Below are 20324 nucleotides of genomic sequence, written 5' to 3' on the forward strand. Positions count from 1 at the left end.
ATTATCACAGCAAAAAGAAAACAAATGGCCCTACCCACGTGTCCACCAATAGACTAATGTATAAATAAACCAGAAGAGTCATTACCATGGAACGTAATGCAAGACTTCAATCCAGTAGTTGAGTTTAAAAGACAGAAGTTCATGAAATGGTAAAGAGAAATATGAAGGTTGAACAGATTATATGGACACATTCCATTAAAAGGAAATACCTACACAGGCCGGAGCAAGTAAGTGAGCCAGTTTCAGAGGCTGGCAGATGATATGAGACTTCTGGGCCAGAGACTAGGGACAATTTATTACCCACAGTGACAGCACAGCTAGAGTATGAGCATTGGCACCAATTCCTCCAGCCACAAACTCCAGAGACCTGAGAAGCAGGTCAGGTGACGTCACATGCAACGGGCTGTGCTGGAGGAGAGGAACCCTGAACTTAGAACACCCAACCTTTTTATCTCAGGCAGTAAAAGCCTGCCTGGTTTTCTCTTTATCATAAGGGAAAAAGACATTTATTACGAAATGTCTTTTATTATGCTGCTTAGTAGAAAACCAAAAATGTACCCACACTTTGCTCAGGAGAGCAAATATCTTCCAGGGCTATTCATTATAAACATTTAAAATATAGTCCTGATAAAGGCAGTCAGTGCCTCTTCCTGTAAAACTTGCAGTAACATGAAAGACTTACAGAGAATTCCATGAATTCTCAATATTCTATCTCAGTCTCATTTTGTGTAAACAAAAAAAAATTGTAGCTGTCAATTAAAATGATATATCACTTATCAACATTTATAGCAATGAAAATGTTGATACCCTGCTTATTAAATATCCAAAAAATATACTTTTATACATATAAGAATACACTTAATGTGGATGATTATGTTGCTCATTCTCTGCACAGTCTCTATAATACAAAATGGCAGATAATGATGATTTTATATGATAAATATTTTTTAGTCACTTGGAAAAATAGCATCCAGACTGATGACTGGCATTACCCAGGGCAAAATTAGGAAGATAATTTTTAAAAAGTTATTTAGTTCTAATGATAACCATCACATGCATATTTTTTCTCACATATTTTCCACTAAAAGATTCTTCTTAAAAAAACAGTTACATGTCATCTCAACAAGAATCTTTTACTCTGGGAATAATACGCATTACCTGTCTAGAAGAGTTTAATTAAACGATAGGTTTTTGAGCTAAACGTTCCACTTATTCATTTTTCTATTGAATGAACTGAAGCTCAGACATCAAGTGACTTGACAGTGGCCAACAACTAGTTAATGTCAGAGCTGAGACCAAACCCCACATGCCCTGACTTGGAGCACAGGCTCTTTCTTCTTATCCCAAGCCACATACATACTATGCTAGAGCTTTCAAACCGGGGTATGCACACTGCCGCAGGCAATGGCGGTGTGCCAGCGCGGGACATCCACAGGACAAACACAGGGTGTCTTGCCTCAATGTAAATATTACTCGAAGATTTGAAGGAAGTGAGGGGGAGCCACTTTATTATTACATTAAAACAAGATCGATTGTAAAGCAGAATGTACATTTTACATGGATTTTTAAAATTTCAGGCTGAATTCCTCAGGCTAGAATCCCATCTCGTGGAGGTAAAAAAAAAAAAATCTGCCTACTCACTCTGCTAAGGATACTTCTTTTGTTAAAATGTGATACCACCAATGTGAGGATTTCTATGAAGTTCCTTCACCGAAAAAGTGCTTCACTAACCTCCATCTTTGACATTCCAGAATTAAATTTGCATTATTTTCGTCCTCGTGATCAGTTAAATGGTGAATTTTTCTCAAAGAGAGAACACATTATGACCTTATAATAAATGAGTTTTTGAGTTCCTTTACTAAAATAGAGCTGGTTTTTTATTTCTTTTTTCTTCTTAACCAAAATTAAGTAAAAAGAATTTTAAAAGAAAGGATAAAAATTGCTAATGTAATCTTAGTAGAAATTATTAGCTGGTTAGTAGTTTACTTACATAAGAGGCTCCATAAAAGTTTTTGCATATGATTCTAATACTCACATGTGTACAATGTACAAAAATCAAGCAAATAGTATGTGCTTCCATTTTTTCACATAGCATTTACCTGAATGATAATCTGAAATTCTATGACTCATATTAACCACAAAAAGGGGCCAATAAATTATTTTATGTATTTTCTCAGTGGATCATTCCTCTCAACTGATTTTTACTTCTAAGGTAAAAACCACTTCAACAACCATTCTCAGATAATTACACCTTCTGTGATAACTCAGCAGACTTTTACCCACCCACCTCCACCAGACCCAAATACTTTTTAGAAGTACTAAAAGAGAGTGTGTTTGATTTCTCTACCAAGACATTTCTGAACGCTCTATTCCAACATTAGCATTTTTAATGCAAGTAGACTAACTTATTTCTAAAAGCTACATTTAATTTTAGATTTCAAGTTCAAATTTGGACCCATGAAACCAACTCATTCAATCGAACCAACGATGATTGAATGCCGTGTACTCGGTCTTGGCAGAAAACAGTGATGGCAGAGACAGAACCCTGACTCCAAAGCTAGATGGGAACAAAACTCACATGAACAAGATCACAAGACAGTCTATGCAAGAAGTCCCACCAGAACTAGGGGATCCGACCATTAAAAAAAATAAAAGACTTAGAGATTGGGAGAGACTTGCAAAACAGTGGATCAACTTACCCATTGTCTGCCCGAGGTAGGATTTCTCTTCTATTCAACCAGCGTGCACTTAATCTTCACAATAAGATCAGCCAAGAGTTCCATTTTCCTGTGCACCTGGAATCCAGGGGCTCCTCCATAATGCCACCTCCACGTCTGTCCATTCCAAGACTAGGTCTAGATGAGGCAAGTTAGACACTGGCCTTAGCTCAAAAAATGTAAGGTATTCAGAGTCAGCAATCAAAATCAATGTCTTATGCAGTATTTTTTCTTAGAAATTCAAAATTAATAACAACAGCATTTATGACGAGCAGAACGTCAACATTTTAAATAAGGGTAGGATTAGCAGTACTGATTTTTTTCCTTTTTCCTATAAACCCCACTAGGGTTCTGCAGGGATACCTTCATCCTCAACCTCCACGTGGTGGGCAGTGAGTGGTACACCTAATTTTTAGAAAGCTGGGTTTTCTAATATTTAGAGCTCAGATCAGTGACATTAATACTAGGTAACTGCCTTTGGGGTGCTATGACGCACTCTGGCATGGCTGATCACCAACTCTCTGGCACCCACAGCACGCTTCTCCCCACCCAGGACTGTGTCCAAGGTGTAACGTGGCGAGCGCTGCAGGGCCACACGTGAAAACGTCACAGAAGTCCAGGATTGCGTTCAAACCTTCCTTAGTTTGGATTGGCTTGTAGTTTCCGGTAACTGTTGGCAACAGAACAATGAGCTGCGGGCTAGGCTGGGTGGAGGGGGGGACTGCTGGCCTCCTAGGTGCCCCGATGGCCTGGGACCCTAAGCATCTGCCCCGCTCCTTCCGACACTCCACAGGCCTGGTCAGAGTTCCGGAAACTGCCCTGGAGATCAGCCGCAGGGTAAGAGGCACCCTCTTCCCCAGGCCATGAGCCCCTTGGATCCCTGCGCCAAAACCCCAGTCTACTGGAGGCCGCCCGGTGGGGTCTGGCCGGAGGGAGTGGAACAATGGCAGACCCCAGACCCCGCGCTGCGGCTAGAGGTCCGTAATCTCCCGGGTAGGGTTTGGGGATGCCTCTGATCCACAGTAGTGGGACTGACACGAACCTTTTCCGGCTTGCCATCTGCGGCATATAAAACAAAGGTAGTTTAGGGATTAGGTGAAAAGCGCTTAAGTTGGGAGTCTCAACTCTCGGATAAATATAAATATAAATATATATATATATAAAACCCAGAAATGCCATTCCCGAAATGACATTTCTTCTTTGGTGGACAGTACAAGCAGAGTTGAGGACAGTTAAGATAAATGCTTTAAGAATGCTTGAAGGGAGGGAGGCAAACCATGAGAGACTCTTGAATACTCAGAACAAACTGAGGGATGATGGGGGAGGGGGCGAGGGGGAGGGAGATGATGGGCATGGAGGAGGGCACTTGTGGGGATGAGCACTGGGTGGTATATGGAAATCAACTTGACAATAAACTATAAAAGAAAAAAATGATGTTATGGAAAAAAGAATGCTTGAGTGGGGGAAAATGTCGGAATTGTTGGACATTGGAGAAAGGTTTGGGGCTCCCATGTAAATCAAGGCTGAGGGTTCAGTAAGGAGCTGTAGATCCCGACACTGAGTCCTAACTAAGCTATGCTGTCTGTGAGTTGCATGTCCCTATACAAGTTTATCTATCATCAGAATATGTAAATCACCAAAGAGAATGCTTTCTTCTATAGATTTTGATACAGACTTCATTCTTCTGGGATTTAATAATTCCACAATTATCAAACTTTTTGTTTTATCTAGAACCTAAGGCATCAGGGCAGTGGAGGAAGCTTGCTGCTCACTGTGCCAGAACTGCCCACATTCCAATTCCATGTGGGATTGTTTTTATTTCCCTGTGTTGTTAACCAGTTAATTGGAAATCTGACTGCTCCCCCCCCATCAGACAACTGACATTGTTGTCCAAATTCAATACCTCTTCTGAGTAATATCTTCTACCTTACATAACACTGCATATTCAAATTCTACTTTCTTGAGGGGCGCTGGGGTGGCTCAGTCTGTTAAGCATCCAACTCTTGGTTTCGGCTCAGATCATGATCTCACAGTTAGTGAGTTCTAGCTCCGCATCAGGCTCTCTGCAGACAGCATAGAACCTGCTTCATATCTTCTGCCTGTGTCCCCGCTCTGCTCCTCCCTTGCTCGCTCTCTCTCTCTCAATAATAATAATAATAATTTAATTAAATAAACTTAAAAAATAAATTCTACCTTCTTGAAATTTACTTTCTCGACTCCACTGTGCTCTTGTTTCTCCTCCTAACTTTGTAAGCATCCCCCCAAACCCTTTCCTTCTGCTCCCCCAGCCCGATTCCCTTCTCTCTCTACATGTAGACACCTGCCAGGGATCTCACCTGGGTCCCACTCCCTCCGCATACCCACCCTGATATCTCTGGTCCCATCCACACGTCCACTTGCAGCTCTCTGGTGAACGCCTTGACCCGTGTGTCCCACCAGCCAGCTCCACAGTTCTGGCATTCCCAGCTGAATTCACTTTCCCTTGCCAGTCACCTCCTCCTCTTCATGTCTTCACAGGATCATCACCACCTGTGAGTTTGCTCGCCCTTATTCTCCGCCTTCTTTGCCAGTTGCCATTCGTTCTGTCTGCACTTCCTCTGTCCTCATGCTCTGGGCTCATCTCCACTTCCCACTCTCCTGAGGCGTCACCTTGATTTGCCAGAACAGCCTTGCCCCCCGTCTACACTTGCCCCCCGTCTTGTCTAAACTTCTCTCTGCGCCTCAGCCCATCGTACATGTGGCTTCTGCTACAGTCCTCTTCCTGAGGCCTTGCTTTGTCACATTCTTTCTCCAGTTGAAACATCCTGTAACTCCTCTTGCCCCAGAATGGAGTCCAGTGCTGAATTAATTACTCCAGAGTTCTCAAGTCCGTATCTTAGAGGACTGACACGGCACGGATGCCAAAAGAGATGGAGGGAAAATGTCTTTCAAATAACTTGATATTGGATAGTGTTTAATGGCATTAGTGTAGTTATGATGGGGAAAAAACAGAACTTTGTTGGGCTCTCTTGCGCTGACTTTACCATGTTGTGAAAATATATATTTCATATATATCTTATAAAATGAAATTAATTTTAAATTGCAGGTGACATCAAATATGTGATTTTATGTTTGAGTTCTTTAGGCCTATAAGTTTTGTTTGCACAATGAATAAATGCACACTTCTGAGCACAAATAAAATGACCCCAATCCACCTTTCTTAGTATATTTCTCACAATTGTCTTCCACAGGCCTTTCACTGCATTCAAAGCCCGCAAGCCATACATGTGTCATACTTTCTTCCCTTGCTTCTTCTCCGTTGTGTATTTGCTCCCTTCTGATTACAAGCACATTCATCAGTATTCTGTTTTTAATTTCTCCTCACACTTTCAGGTCCAACCTGTCACTCATGCCCTGAAATATTCATGGAGTTCCTAAGCTGACAGTAATTTCTTCTCCCTCTTTATTCGCCACAGCATATTCTCATTGGCCCATATCCCTTAACACCTATAACCTTTTTTTAAATTTAATTTTTTTTTAATGCTTATTGTTGAGAGAGAGACAGAGTGCAAGCAGGGGAGGGTCAGAGAGAGGGAGACACAGAATCCGAAGCAAGCTCCAGACTCTGAGCTGTCAGCACAAAGCCCGATGTGGGGCTCAAACTCACAAACCATGAGATCATGACCTAGCCAAAGTCGGATGCTTAATCGACTGAGCCACCCAGGTGCCCCAACACCTGTAACCTTTTACAGCACTGTGTGTGCCATACTCTCCTAGTAAAAGGTTTGCTCACAGATAGCAGACGTTACCTGATTCATCACTACATTTATTAGCTAGTCACAGACTAAACTAGTCACCACCTGAACTAAGTGCTCAGGAGTGTGTGGCTCAGCAAATGATGGAATGATCTGTGTAGACACACTATTTTAACAATGGTTCATCTTAGAGAATGGTCTTTTCTACAGCTGTAATGGAAATGGTATGGTGCTTCCTCAAAAAATTAAACATAGTATTACCATGTGATCCAGCAATCTCACTTCTAAGTATATTACACTCAAAGGAAGTGAAAACTGGGACTCAAATTGATGTTTGTACACCCATGTTCATAGCAGCATTACTGGCAAAAAGCAAAAGATGGATGCAACCCAAGCGTCCATGGACTGATCAATGGCAAAACAAAATGTAGTAAATACCTATAAAACAATATTATTCAGCCTTAAGAAGGAAGGAAATTCTGACACACACTACAACATGGATGGACCTTGGAATCATGATAAGTGAAATAAACCAGTCACAAAAGGACAGACATTGTCTGATTCTGCTTAGATGAGGTACCTGGGGTCATCAAATCCACAGAAGGAAAGAACTGAAGGTGGTTGACGGAGGGCTCGAGGAAGGGGGAAAATGGGCAGTTAGTGTTTAGTGGGTACAGAGTTTCATTTGGGAAGATGAAAAACTTCTGGAAATGGATGGTGGCCATGGTTGCGCTCCCATGTAAATGCACTTAATGACACAGCACTGTACCATTAAAATAGTAAATTCCATGTTACATATATTTTACCACAATAGAAACATAGTTCAGAGAATGAATGCTTGTTGTGCTCCTTAGGATGAAAGGGATACGCTGCTCGTGAAGTTGTGTGTTGATTGGGACCTGGAACCGCTCCACCGCGGATGCACTGAAACTTGAAACTTCTTGGCACGTTTTCGTGTTTTTTGGCACTTTGTCATTAATACTTGTTACTAGATTCATGAGAAATTTTTGGTTGGAAAGAAACATACCATGATAAAAAGCTATGTAAATAAATGATTAATTACACAGGAGATTTACATATTATGCTGATTGTTTCAATTTCCCTTTTCATCCCTTCTTTTTCAAAATTTGAATCAAATCCTTAAATATGCATTGTGTGACTAAAATTTTCAAAACTTATGTCAATTTCCAACTACTGAATTAATACATCCTTCTTAAAATACTAAAAAATGACTTTTAAATGTACTGCTTAGAAAATGAAAGTTCCCCATGATCTCAAGTCATAATTTTTGTTAACAGCTTGGAGTATGTGTATTTGTGTGTGTATATATGTCATTGGTAACAAAAATGTTGTTACACATATGCTGCCAATGGCATTTTTACTTTTGGATATCTTTATATGTTTGGATATCTGTCTCTATGTATTTTTAAGCTTCTACACCATATTCTACTGTGAAGTTACATGTTAATCTAATCTGTATTGCAATAAAGGGGGCATATTTCACAAATATAGAAAATGTACGCTGTGAAGAACAATGAACTTCACATTGTGTGTGTGTGTACACGCACACATGCAGACTAGTTTATTTTTGATTGCTAGATGTAGAATGGCGGGATTGAGTTAAAAGCCCATTTAACACTTTCAGAGAGAGCTGCAGATTGTTAATTCTACTTTGGCTGGATTTTAATATCCCAAATATTTGACACAGTTACAATTGGCGATTTATAGGAGAAGCTGATAGTTTAGATGTTTAAGTTAAAATATCCACATCCAGATGGCTAAGCCTGATCCAATGGGTTTTTCCAAACCCCCAGTTCAGCTTGCTCTTTAAAGAGTAACAAAATGCCCTGATGGAAACACTTCCACTTGAACCAGTGAGTTCTCAAAGCCCCAAGATCCAGCTTGTGTGACAAGGTAACAGAGGAAGTTTAGGATATAAATTAACAGCGATTCTCAATCCCTGGTATATCTATCTTCCTCTCTTCTTTCGATATTTGTGCATTCCATTAAATCTAACTCTTCTTAATGTCCTCTGCTACATAACAAAGCTCTTGTCAAAATTTCATAAATCTCTTACTGACAACACAACCTCACCACCCACGACAAATCCCAGCTGAAATTTGGTGATTGTTTTGACTCTGATAATTGCAATGTTTGTAAGTTTCCAGTAGTACAACAATTACACTTTCCACTTTTGTTGTGTCTTGTTAGGTTTACTCCTTCATGGCAAATTATAGATGGGCTTTAATTTTTCCATATCATCTTAGGCCATGTGGCTTGTAAATGTTATTTTGTAATTTAGCAAAGGCTCTTAAGAAGAAAAAGCAAAGCACTTAAATTGCTGTTGTAGGATTTGTATTTTCAAAACAAAGCCTATGGGAATAAAAATTACTTCTTTCCCAGCAAAAATTCCCACGGTGCAAGTATGTTAGTAACGAGTGAAAAACGAAGACCCTGTTTCTTTGCAAAGAAAGGGAAATGATATCTATCACGTATTCATTGGTCTGGTGTTTATTGAGAACTTACAGTGTGGAACACCTGTATGATAGTATAATTATATGATAATATATATTGTATCCCACTCCACCTGCAGTCGTGATACCAAGGATCTTCTGTAAATATGAAAAGTCTACCAAATATGAATTCTTCATGTTTGAAAGAACATTTAAAAATACTTTAAAAATTGCTTTTGGGGGCACCTGGGTGGCTCAATCAATTAAGCGTCGTCCAGTTTAGTCTCAGGTCATGATCTCACAGTTCATGGGTTCGAGCCCTACATCGGGCTCTGTGCTGACAGCTCAGAGCCTGAAGCCTGCATCATATTCTCTGTCTCCCTCTCTCTCAGCCTCTCCCCTGGTCACAGTCTCTCTCTCTCTCAAAAATAAATAAAACATTTAAAAAAAGACTTGCTTTTGGTTCATATGTACACATACACACTTTTTTTCTTTTTGATTAAAAATTATTTACACATCTGTGCCCAGGATTAAGGATAATGAAATTCAACCACAAAAATGATTAAATAATATATAATTGTAGTGTTGGAATTTATTAGTTTAGAGTGGCTGCCTCCGTATTCACCTTTCTTTTGATCTTCCTGTAGACGTTATTGTTATTGACTGCAAATGTCTTCGTATTTTTGCTCAGTGGAATGTGGCTTGACAGATTAATTATATGTTATCAGGCAGTGGAAGATCAGCTCAAGATATGTGGTCACAAGAGGGATGCTGATGTCTTTGAGCTGTTCCTTTCTCAAAAGTAAGTGTCCTTTATATAAGAACTGGATGAGCATCATATTATAATGTTTCACAGATTCAAACATTCTTTCCCATCGTTTTCCCCAAGGACTGGCTAGGCAAGTAACACCCTCTAATTACTTTACCATTCATTGGCGTCCGCAGTCTCGATTAGAAAGACAAAATTAAAATGGATAAAAACAAAAGATTATGGAGCCAGGCCGAGTGTGAATCCCAGCTGTCTGTTCCAGCTGGGTAATCTTGGGCATGTCATAAAGCTCCCTGTTACGGTTGTCAGGTTTAGCAAATAAAAATATAGCAAGTCCAGTTATATGTGAGTTTCAGAGAAACAAGTAAATATAATTTTTCCTTAGTATTAAATATGTCTTATACTTCCTTGGGTTTCTCTAAAATTCACATGTAAATGGGACTCGTATTTTATCTAGTATTTTATCTAGCATGGTCCTGCCTAAGTATAACAATGCTATCTGCTTCACAGGTTGTTGGGTGAAGATTAGGTGTGTTAGTAGAAAGCAGAGGGCCTGGTTCATGGTTATCACTCAATGAGCATTAATACAGTTAATATTATTACTATTACTAGAGAATGATATCTCATTATACCTCTGTACTGTAATAATAACCCTATTATACTATACCCCTGGCCAACAACACCTATACTAATTTTACTGGTAAATAGGAAAACCTTTCATTCCTCTCCAACTCCCCAAGATGGACAGCAAAGTGGGCTTATCTACAGAGCAGCCACAATGCCTGAGATAGAACGCCATGTGTAGGAGGAAGAGGAGTCACCAGACTCTGACGCCACAGTTTTTACTGGCCAACAAGTGACATCCTTGCAGCTATACTTTACATTTAATAACGATAATCCTAGTCCTACTCTTCTTCCCCCCTTCATGCTTTTCGATCTCTGTGAATTCTGTATACTATTTTAAAATAGGCTTGACATATTTCAACTTGTAATCTTTGCAGTTGAGCGACTTTTTAAAGAAAATGTCCCACTCTATCATTGAAGTCAATCACTTTATCTCTGGTGATTTGTGGAAATCCTTTATTAATAAACATAATTCTTTTGTGACATATAATTTTGTAGATTATAAATGCAAAGAAAAATATTTATCTTGGTAATGGTTCTGAATGTCTTGCTAGTAAGGGAAAAAAATAGCTAGCCAAGTTGAGATTTTTAAAAATATGTATTTTAGAATGGAACAGATATGGTAGATAATTCTGACATACTTAAAGTCATGCTTTGAATCTTCCTGCAGATGAATTCGCTTTATAATAATAATACATATTTTATGTGGTCAAAAGATCGCATCTCTAATCCTTTCATGATCTTAACATCTGTACAGTACAAGGGTAAGTAAACAAGAAAAGCTTTAAAACACTAGAAAAAAATGGAAATATTGATCCTTGGACAGTGAGTAACTACAAGTCTTCTCAACTAAAGGACAATGCATTTTATATCCTAAGAGTACTAAGTTATCATTTAATCCATCTGGGTACAAAAAATATATATATTTCTCAGTCCAGACACCAATAAACTGGGTAAACTAGGTTATTTGTTTGAGTCTCTGTTGCCCAAAAGGAAAAAGAAAAAAAAAAAAAAACACATATCAGTATCTCCTTGAGTAGTCATGGAGAACGCATACTGTGACCACAGAGCTAACATGTTATTGTCAGCATAAGTCAATGCCATTATTATTACCAGGATTTCTTCTCTTTGTCTTCCATTGGTGTCACCATGAAATAAAGGTCAAAAGCACTTTATTGATTTCTAACAGGTTTTTGTGCAGAACTAACCCTTCTGACTTGAGTTAAAATCCCTTTAAAAGGGAATCAACTTTATTACCTTATGTAATAGCTGGAAATTCAGCCTCAGTATCACTAGTACAAGAAAATTCATGACACTAATTTGACACAATTGATATTTCAAAGTATTAACATATTAAAATAACTTTTCTGGGAAATCCTTGGGGAAATGCTCTATGTGGGGCTTGGGTTTCTCTGCTACCACATAATGATTGTTTTACTGCTCATGGTAATGGATGAAGCTAATGTATTTTCATTATTGCCCAGTGCAATAATTTCGGTGTGCCAGGATCCAAATGCTTCTTCCCAGAAATAGGCTACATATCTACAATGGAGGAGAATTCATTGTGTGTGTAAGTCTGCTATTAGGAGTTGCTTTCGAAAAGTCTGGAATACTTTGTTGTGCCAGAGAAGTGTTCAAAGACCAAGAGTGCTTGTCTAAAGGACACATACTCTGCTTGAAGTCTTATGTTTGGAATACTTTGAGAATTAAAAAAAAAAAAAAGGATTAGGAAGAAAACTCTTCAAATACAAGTAGGGTGGGGAAGAGAATGACTGAAAGAAAGGAAAGAGGTGGATGTTCTTTCCAAGTTTTTACTTAAATTTCACTTAGTTGACATGCAGTGTAATATTAGTTTCAGGTGTAGACTTTAGTGATTCATCACTTACGTATCATACCTCACAAGTACCCTCCTTAATACGCATCACTTATTTAACAGAATACTGGCTAATAAGTGTAAAAAAAATGACAGCATTAGGAAAACCAGCATTTTGGAGCCCCTGGGTGGCTTAGTTGGGTAAGCGTCTGGCTTCGGCTCGGGTCATAATCGTGGGTTCGAGCCCTGTGTCTGGCTCTGTGCTGACAGCTAGCTCAGAGCTTGGAGCCTACCTCAGATTCTGCGTCTCCCTCTCTCTCTGACCCTGCCCTACTTGCACTCTGTCTCTATGTCTCTCAAAAATAAATTTTAAAAAGACATAAAAAAAAAGAAAAAAAAAGTGGGACAAAGTGGCATTCCTTGCTTCCTAATGTGATGCGCAGCAATCATTACCTTTGTAACTGACAAAAGGCGCTCCTTGAATTTAATAATGAAGAAGCCATCAGACAAATCAGGAATGTGAGACCTCGCAGTCAACTGTCCTGGACTCTTCACAAAGTCAGTGTGAAGGTAATAAAAGGAGAGGGAGGGATTATTCTAAAGGTAACAGAACTATGGTATTATACTGACTGAAAATGCAGTGCATGAATATTGATGGGAATCTGGATTGAAACAGAGATGTGCAGAAGTATCAGAGACAACTTGAATATGAAAAGAATGGTACATGATATTATTGAATTCAATTTAATTTTTAGGTGTGATCATAGTATTGGGGTTCTGCAGGGGAATGTCCCCGTTGGGATATGCATGCTGAAGTGAAGCCCTACAATGATAAGTCCGCAATTTCTGTTGAAATGGTTCACCCAGAAAGGTATGAAAACAATGAATACATGCATTACACAGATCGGAGATGGCGAGCAGAGGTGTGGCAAAACGTGAGAAATTGTGAGGGCTCTCCAAGCTCTCATTGTGCAATTTCTTCAACTTTTCTGAATTTTGAAATCTCAATATCGAATGTCGGTGAGAAACTTGCTTTTGTTTAGAAATGTTGTATGTATGATTTTAAAAACAGGTCTTTACAAAACAGAGGAAAATATCAGTCCCTCAATGTTGCAAAGTTAAAAAAAATACAAAAACTTGTGAAAGAATGTTACTACAAATGGGCTAATATATGTAACATGAACAATTTTTAAAGGCTTAAAAAAGTGTCTGGCACAGAGTGTGTGCTCTATGAGAGTTTGATAAATAGAGACATATATGTGTACACACCGGCCGGAGCACACAGTTTCTGCCAAGAGAAATAAGAGATCTGAATACCCCAGCCCACAGCAGGGGGCCGACTACCCTCAGGGTTTTGGCCGCTTCACTGCCTGTGCCTTTGCTGAGAGAGCAGCACCAGCAACAGGACTCGGGACCACCTGCATAATTCAAAAAGGATGGTAATATTTTGACTCCATATTTAATAAACATCAAAGGAAGAATAACACACTTTACCTAGTGTCTCTCTTTGGACATACTGCCATTTCCATGTGTTAACTACAACGTGGCCACGATCTGGACAGCCCAATAGTAAGAACCTTGCAGATACTAAGGAAGTAGGAGCCTGTGGTATTTTCCACATTTATGTGCAAGTCCACATCCAAGTCCACATTTATGTGCAAGTTCCGTGCTTTTTCCCCTTTGCCCTGTGCGCAGTAAAACCTTTTTTTTTAATGTTTATTTATTTTTGAAAGAGAGAGAGCAAGAGAAAGTGCAAATGAGTTTGGTAGGGACACAGATACTGGAGGAGGCTCCAGGCTCTGAGCTGTCCGCACAGAGTGCAAAGTGGGGCTTGAACTCATGAACTGTGAGATCATGACCTGAACTGAAGTCAGACACTCAACTGACTGAGCCACCCAGGTGCCCCCCCCATCTCCTTTTTTAATTGTGGTCCCAATAAATGTAATCATAATGAGGTGTGTAAATTTCTAGGAATGTAATAAAATGTTTTCCTTCCTGACAAAATCTTAATTCAAATGAAGTTTAATGATGGTATTTTAGAAATTAGTAGGTCGGTATGCCAACAGCTTTGAAAGAACAAAAAGAGAGGCCTTTATAGTTATTCCAAAGTTCTACTATATAACCAAACATACCCATGAATAAATTAATTGTTGCTAATTAGTTAAATTAAATTAAATTAATTATTGCTAATGTTCATTTTTTTCTTTCCTTTTCAGGGACCTGACAGACGTCATTGATCTCTCTAGGTTTAAAAAATTAAAATATTTATGGCTACATCACAATAAGGTTGGGTTATATTTTATCTTTAGCTCTATAATTAAATCACTATCTTAATTTAATGTTTTTGATAAAGCCAATCTTTAAAAGTATTAATATTTTATGTTCCTAATTTAACCTCAAATAAGAGACTATACACACATGCATACATACACTACTATACTGAATAGCACAATTAGTGAGATGTTATCAGACTGCAAGTTTAATCTCTTATGTGTTCTCAAGACTGTCCAGTGGGGGCTAATTTTTCGTAGACTCCTAGAAGGAAACTTGGGGAGTCTTAATGACTTTTCTCATCCCTCTTATGTAATTCAAAACCTTACATCTGAGTCCAGTCATGGCTCCCATTCAGAAATGAGAATGTCTACTAGGAGACTGTATTAATCCACTTTCCATCTCCATTTGTAAATGAGACATAGACCTGTGTCCCCTTCCCTATCTGGCGGGGGCTGACTGCAGAGAGCCACCTAACTTTTTCATTAGCTAGGAAGATGTAGCTGGCCGTTTTCCTTTCCCTCCACTCTCCCCAGCTTTATCCAGGGTCCGTATGGAACACGGAGGCGTGGAGAAAAGGCAAAGTTCTTACGCGATCTGTACCCCTTGGTACTAACAGATGTGCAAAGTCAACTTTTTATTCTTTTAATGGATTATTCCAAAGTAGGTTTCTCCTGTTATGCCCAGATTTTAATATCGCCCCCCAAAACCAGAGACCGCCAGGGAGCCGAAGCACGCATGCAAAAGCAAAGGGCTTTATTACGGGCTTAGGCTCCCCGGGGCCTCACAGACTTTACCGGCGTGGTGGATCCATGCTGAGAGCCCCGAACAAAGGTGGGGCAGGGCTTTTATGAGTTTGGGAAGGAGGAGTTACAGGAAATTGTGACACAGGTACAGGGGTCCAATCAATATAGCATCACATCATTGACAGTAACTTTAACCAATTACAGAGTGGACCCAGAATCCTCAGGTAGGGCGTGACTAGTCTTAACCTCCATCTTTGGGCCCGCCTCCAGAAATGTTAATGGTGTTAGCTGGCCTTCAAGGTCTGAGGGGAAACCTGAATCAGACCTGCATCCTTACACTCCTACTCTAATTCCTCTTCACTGGCCTCTCCTGACTTCCCTGCCCCTTTGATCCCAGTGGTACCTGAAACTGACAGTTTCCAGGCTGGGCTGTGGCAAACCACTCTCTTGGGCAGGATCCCTTGTAAAGTAACCCAGATCAATATTCCTTCAGCAGTCTGGCAGGCACTTCCAAGTGCTCACACACCTTTGTCCTGCTGTCAGAAGCCAAGCAGGTGGTCCCCTCCCAGTGACCTAAGCTGATCTAGCTTCCTCAGGAAGTGCCGCCTGTCCCTAACTGCAGGGAACTCTCCTCAAGGTCACTGAGTATGGCCCTTAAAGCTTCTCTTGGAGGCTAGGATTTAGGAAGCAGTGCTTCCTCCTGCTTCCCTCATAGTGGGCGTCTGGCTGGGGCTCCAAGTTCTCCCCAAGGCAAAGAGCAGAACTGAACTAAAATGCAAACCAAGACAATCCTTAGTCGGTTATTCTCAACTTTCAAAAGTCTGACTTTCCAACAGCTTGTGTTTTGTTCATTATGAATTGATGATCCAGTCTTAATATTCTGAATTTAAACTTCCAAACACCAGCTGATTAAAAAGAAATAAGTTCCATTTTCAGCAGTAGTCTGCTTATCGACAGTAGTCCTGACTCAAAGCACAGAATCCCTGAGCAGCCATGTTTATGCAAGTATTTCAATATTACATGGCATTTTTGGTCTTCTCTTTTTTTTTTATTAACTAAGTGGCAAATGGAAAATGAAGGTGGTTCTCAAATTCAGTGTAAGCATAAGCCTCATAAGCTTGAAATCATTTCTAGGAGAACAAACACAATTACCTTCAAGGCCCAGGCGACTAGCAATTGAAATGGAAAGTGCACGCACCACTTAAGGGCACACAAATTTAAAACCCTTTTAAACACTCTGCCAAAAATTATCCTGGGTCACAGTGTGCGACCTCTGATTAGAAAAAGATGGAAATCATCAAAAGCATGGCAAAAGTGACTAATCTTTGTTTTTCATGTGTGCCTCTTGCGGCATTCAGCTCTGAAGGAAAGAACGTGTGCAAATGTCAGCAATATGTCTACAGGGAGAGATATAATTAGATTTTTAAATATTTTTTGGCTTTGTGTTAGTGAGCACTATCCCATATCCAGTCATTGAATTTTCACACAATTGACTTAAGATACATTCTATACATAGGAAAGGATTGTACACACTCTTAACTATTTTACTTTCTTTTGTTTCTGAGGGGAGGTGGGTGGGGAAGGAATGGAGGAGGCTGAATTCTCTTCATGTGCCTGGTTATTTACATTCAACAAACTCACTATATTATTTCCAAAATCATCACATTCAATTTTGTTCTTTTAAAAACTAGACTCACTTAGTTCATATAGCAATGGAAAGATACCTTATCCAAAAATCCAGTGTTCAAGTTCAAATCCAGTGGATAAGTAAATAAGCTCATGTAAGTTTTCCTATTGGTCAATCATTGACTGGTTGCTAAGCTACTGAATACTTACAGTCCCTCACGGTTGGTGAGTTGAAGCCCCACTTAGGGTGAGCGCTAGCCCTGCTCTGGGCTCTGCACTCTCTTTCCCTCTCTTTATCTCCCTCTGCATCCCAGGGGATTGCCTCTCTCTCTCTCTCTCTCTCTCTCTCTCTCTCTCTCTCTCTCTCCTCTGCCCCTCACTCACTAACACACACACTCTCTCTCTCAAAAGTTAATTAATTAAAAAAAATAAAGTCTTATTCAGGACTAAACTCCGGTGAGAATATTAGATATGATAGTACTTCAACAATACCCATGTGTAAAAATTTGATTATTACTTTTCTTTATTTTTTAATTTAATTTTAATTTTTTTAATGTTTATTACTGGGAGAGAGAGAAACAGAGTGTGAATGGGGGAGGGGCAGAGAAAGAGGAAGACACAGAATCCGAAGCAGGCTCTAGGCTCTGGGCTGTAGCATAAGGCCTGATGGGAGTCTCGAACCCACAAACCATAAGATCATAATATGAGCTGAGCTGAAGTTGGACCCTTAACCAACTGAGCCACCCATGTGCCCCATGATTATTACTTTTCTTTACAATCTAGATATCACTAGGATGTCCGCTAAGAAGTTAGTATACCAGCATTGAAATGGTGTGGAAAAATACAGTGAAAAACATCAACATTGACAAAGGAATATAAATTTTTAGAATTGCAACATTTTGTTAACAATGATCTGAATTTGTTGCTGGCACTGTTCTTACAGTAGTTAGTACCTTGAACTACCCTCCCAAGGCACAAAGTGGTAAAATAAAATTAACACATCTGTGTTGTTCACTTGTTTATATGCAGTCAACAATTTTGTTGAGGAGTATGTATTGGATATTATTGGTTGGCCATTCAATATCCATTCTCTCTTTTTGCCTAAACAGCAGAATCTGGATTTAGGTTTGGCACCTACTTCTCTTTTTCACTCAGGTAGATGGCCCCATCCCCAGGTGCAGGGAGAGGATCCTATACCATGTAAGCCAACAGGATAACCCCTCGTCCTTGTAAGCAGCTGGTCAACGAATGGACACGTAACCTAATTGTGGTAATACAGCAGAAGAGACATCTGCTTGGTAGCTTCTGTGCGAAGTTTCCTCGTTCCTGAAAGGGAGCGCGAGAAGAGAGGTCCCTTGTTTCCTCCATGATTTCTTGCCTGGTTCTGAAACTAGGACCATCCTATCAGCTTGAGAATATTTAGAGAAGAGCGCAGCCCATAGAGTCATTGCCATACTAAGATTGAGGCTCTCCCAGCCTTTGGACTTCTTGGTATGTGAGAGTAAATGTCCTCATCTCTGTCAGGTGAGTTTAGCTCAGAACTGTTTGGAGCCAAAACATCCTACCTGATGTGGCTTGTTTTGTACTTAAGTTAGGCTACTGAGAGAATGTAACAATAAATGTGATGGTACCTGTTCTAATGATACAATTAAGAAGGGCAGGGGCGTCTGGGTGGCTCAGGTCATGATCTTGCACTCTGTGAGGTCGAGCCCCACGTCAGGCTCTGTGCTGACAGCTCAGAGCCTGGAGCCTGCCTCGGATTCTGTGTCTCCCTCCCTCTCTGCCCCTCCCATGTCATGCTTTGTCTCTCTCTCCCTCAAAAATAAATAAACATCAAAAAAAAAATTAAGAAGGGCAAAGGGAGTGGCTTTACTCATGGTGAAGGCAGGGCATTTGCGAACTACCTGGAATGGGATATGAGACAGTGACAGTCTAGGGAGGCAACAAATGTAATTTGGTGCATTTGGAACCTAACAAGTGGATGCACTTTTCCTCATTATTCTCTAGTGGGTGATAAAACTGGAGTGTCCAGTCTGACCCTGGACTAGCAGGTAGGTACAAATTGTTTCCAATTCCCCAGCTATCCGAGGTTTGCTCAGGAAACTCTGGTTCCTTCGTTAACGCTCTCTGAGGGCTTATTTGTTCCTCCTACTGCATAGATTACTCACCAGTTCTGCTGCATCTCTATTTCTGGGGCACCTTTTCTCATGTCCCCTCCTATAGTTAGCAGGAGGCAATTGATTTTAGGTGCATTTCACTGGGGTCTTTTAAATACTGCCTTCTTTGTCTCCTTGAATGCTGGACTGAGGGGGTTATAGGTCCACAGTGAATCCTTTCCAACTTGCCATGAGAAGTTGAATGATTTACATTTTATACTGCAATTTAAATGGTCTATACATTTGATCTATGTGTGTTTTGGCTCATCACCTCAAAAACCTTTTTTACAAATATTCAATAATGAACTAACTCCTAATATTGGTGCCACAGTGCTAATATCCTTTTATTTCTGGAAGAACGAGCAGTACATTTTATTTGTCTCAGATTAGAAGAAGCATTTGATGAGAATCCTGTGTAATGCTTTGCTAAGCAACTGTCCAAAATGGAATCTGAGTTTCTGCCATATAGCAAAGACCAAGTAGGTGACACGTTTTACAAATTAAATCTAAATAAAAGTACCTCTTGTGGCAAAGTCATTGTTTATAAACTTCATTATCTAAAAAGTAATTGAAATATCTGTTTATAATATTCCATAATAACTGACCATAAAATGGTCAGATTAAAATAAGCAAAATTGCTTTAAGAAAGATCCTGGACTCTGGAGTGCTTGGATGGCTCAGTCATTTGAGCATCTGACTTTGGCTCAGGTCATGATCTCACAATTTGTGAGTTCAAGCCCCACGTTGGGCTCTGTGCTGACAGTATGGAGCCTGAGCCCACTTAGAGTTCTGTGTTTCCCTCTCTCTCTGCCCCTCCCCTGTTCATGTTCTCTCTTTATCTCTCTCTCCCTCTATCTCTCAAAAATAAACATTAAAAAAATTAAAAGATCCTGGGCTCATTCTTCTGTACCATTATTGTTTCCTATCTCCCAAGCATTCAACACATATTGAGAATTTTGTAAATAGCACAGATTTGTATATTTTAGGAAGGAGCACTGATGTTCAAAATTAGCAATTCACAATTTGAAAAAGAAAATAATTATTTTATGTATATATTATAATATATAATATATTATATTTAATGTGCTATTTAAAATATTTTTAGGGGCACCTGGGTGGCTCAGTTGGTTAAGCTTCTGACTTCAGCTCAGGTCATGATCTCACAGTTAGTGAGTTTAAGTCCCGTGTCATTCTCTGTGCTGACAGCTCAGCCTGGAGTCTGCTTCAGATTCTGTCTCCCTCTCTCCGACCCTCCCCTGCTCACACTCTGTCTCCCTCTCTCTGTAGAATAAATAAGCATTAAAATATTTAAAAAATAAATGAAATGAAATGAATATTTGTAAAGAGGGGCACCTGGGTGTCTCAGTCGGTTAAGTGGCCGACTTCAGCTCAGGTCATAATCTCGCAGTTTGTGA

The 20324-nt window shown here is 39.8% G+C and overlaps 1 protein-coding gene and 1 long non-coding RNA gene across 11 annotated transcripts in view; one reads left to right on the forward strand and one right to left on the reverse strand.

Annotated features, from left to right (window-relative positions):
- Positions 1-3294, reverse strand: part of LOC115283413 — a 44923-nt gene extending 41629 nt beyond the window's left edge. For all 4 annotated transcript variants that reach the window (XR_003905013.1, XR_003905010.1, XR_003905011.1 and 1 more), the window contains exons 1-2: positions 3214-3294; positions 2700-2855 (exon numbers count right to left, since the gene is read on the reverse strand). This is a non-coding gene — a long non-coding RNA (uncharacterized LOC115283413). The remainder of the gene's footprint in view (positions 1-2699; positions 2856-3213) is intronic.
- A 106-nt stretch (positions 3295-3400) lies between these two features.
- LRRC72 (leucine rich repeat containing 72) overlaps positions 3401-20324 on the forward strand; it is a 43159-nt gene continuing 26235 nt past the window's right edge. For 2 of the 7 annotated variants that reach the window (XM_029957534.1, XM_029957544.1), the window contains exons 1-3: positions 3401-3554; positions 9633-9706; positions 14327-14396. In XM_029957534.1, the coding sequence (XP_029813394.1) occupies positions 3405-3554; positions 9633-9706; positions 14327-14396 (294 nt within the window). In that variant the 5' untranslated portion in view covers positions 3401-3404. The other 5 variants (XM_029957566.1, XM_029957583.1, XM_029957555.1 and 2 more) reach the window with 5 other exon arrangements.

Source organism: Suricata suricatta, chromosome 2 (genome assembly GCF_006229205.1).
Source record: "Suricata suricatta isolate VVHF042 chromosome 2, meerkat_22Aug2017_6uvM2_HiC, whole genome shotgun sequence".
Classification (NCBI taxonomy): domain Eukaryota; kingdom Metazoa; phylum Chordata; class Mammalia; order Carnivora; family Herpestidae; genus Suricata; species Suricata suricatta.